The following is a 423-nucleotide window of genomic DNA, read 5'->3' as shown; positions in this document are numbered from 1 at the left end:
ACCTAAATGTCATCAAATGGTGGTTCCGTGGCTCAAATGGGTCTGAGAGGCTAAATGTCATCACATGGTGGTTCCGTGGCTCAAATGGGCCTCGATATGAAAAATGTTGAAAACCACTGATCTGTCAATCAATGAAACAATGAGTCTAATCTAGAGTGCTGATTTCATCACGGCTCACACAGTAGGTCATGAGACAGTGTGTGTGTGTGGTGTCAACTGCACCTTTGACCCCGTCCTTGTGCTGGGGGGGATATATATCCTTGTGGTAGACTAGACTGGACTCCTAATGCAGTCAGTCTCTCTCTCTCTGCTCTCCCAGGTTGACGTGCGGACAGGCTGATTGACAAGCTGATTGACAGGCTGATTGACAGGCTGTTTGACAGGCTGATTGACAGGCTGTGCAGAGATGCGTGTGTTAACAGC

The 423-nt window shown here is 48.2% G+C and overlaps 1 protein-coding gene across 1 annotated transcript in view; it reads left to right on the top strand.

Annotated features, from left to right (window-relative positions):
• Positions 1 to 318: 318 nt before the first annotated feature.
• The window catches only part of LOC310863070 (plasminogen-like), a gene marked incomplete at its 3' end in the record, with an annotated part of 17,082 nt that continues 16,977 nt past the window's right edge, over positions 319 to 423 (top strand). The window contains exons 1-2 of the mRNA XM_083771192.1: positions 319 to 335; positions 384 to 423. The exon at positions 384 to 423 is cut by the window's right edge and continues 56 nt beyond it. Coding sequence (XP_083627318.1) covers positions 407 to 423 — 17 coding nt within the window. The 5' untranslated portion in view covers positions 319 to 335; positions 384 to 406. The remainder of the gene's footprint in view (positions 336 to 383) is intronic.

Source organism: Protomyctophum parallelum (assembly GCF_964188405.1).
Source record: "Protomyctophum parallelum genome assembly, chromosome: 8".
Taxonomy (NCBI): Eukaryota; Metazoa; Chordata; class Actinopteri; order Myctophiformes; family Myctophidae; genus Protomyctophum; species Protomyctophum parallelum.
The sequence above is the reverse complement of the archived record's forward strand: the minus strand, read 5'-3'. Positions and strand labels throughout refer to the sequence as shown.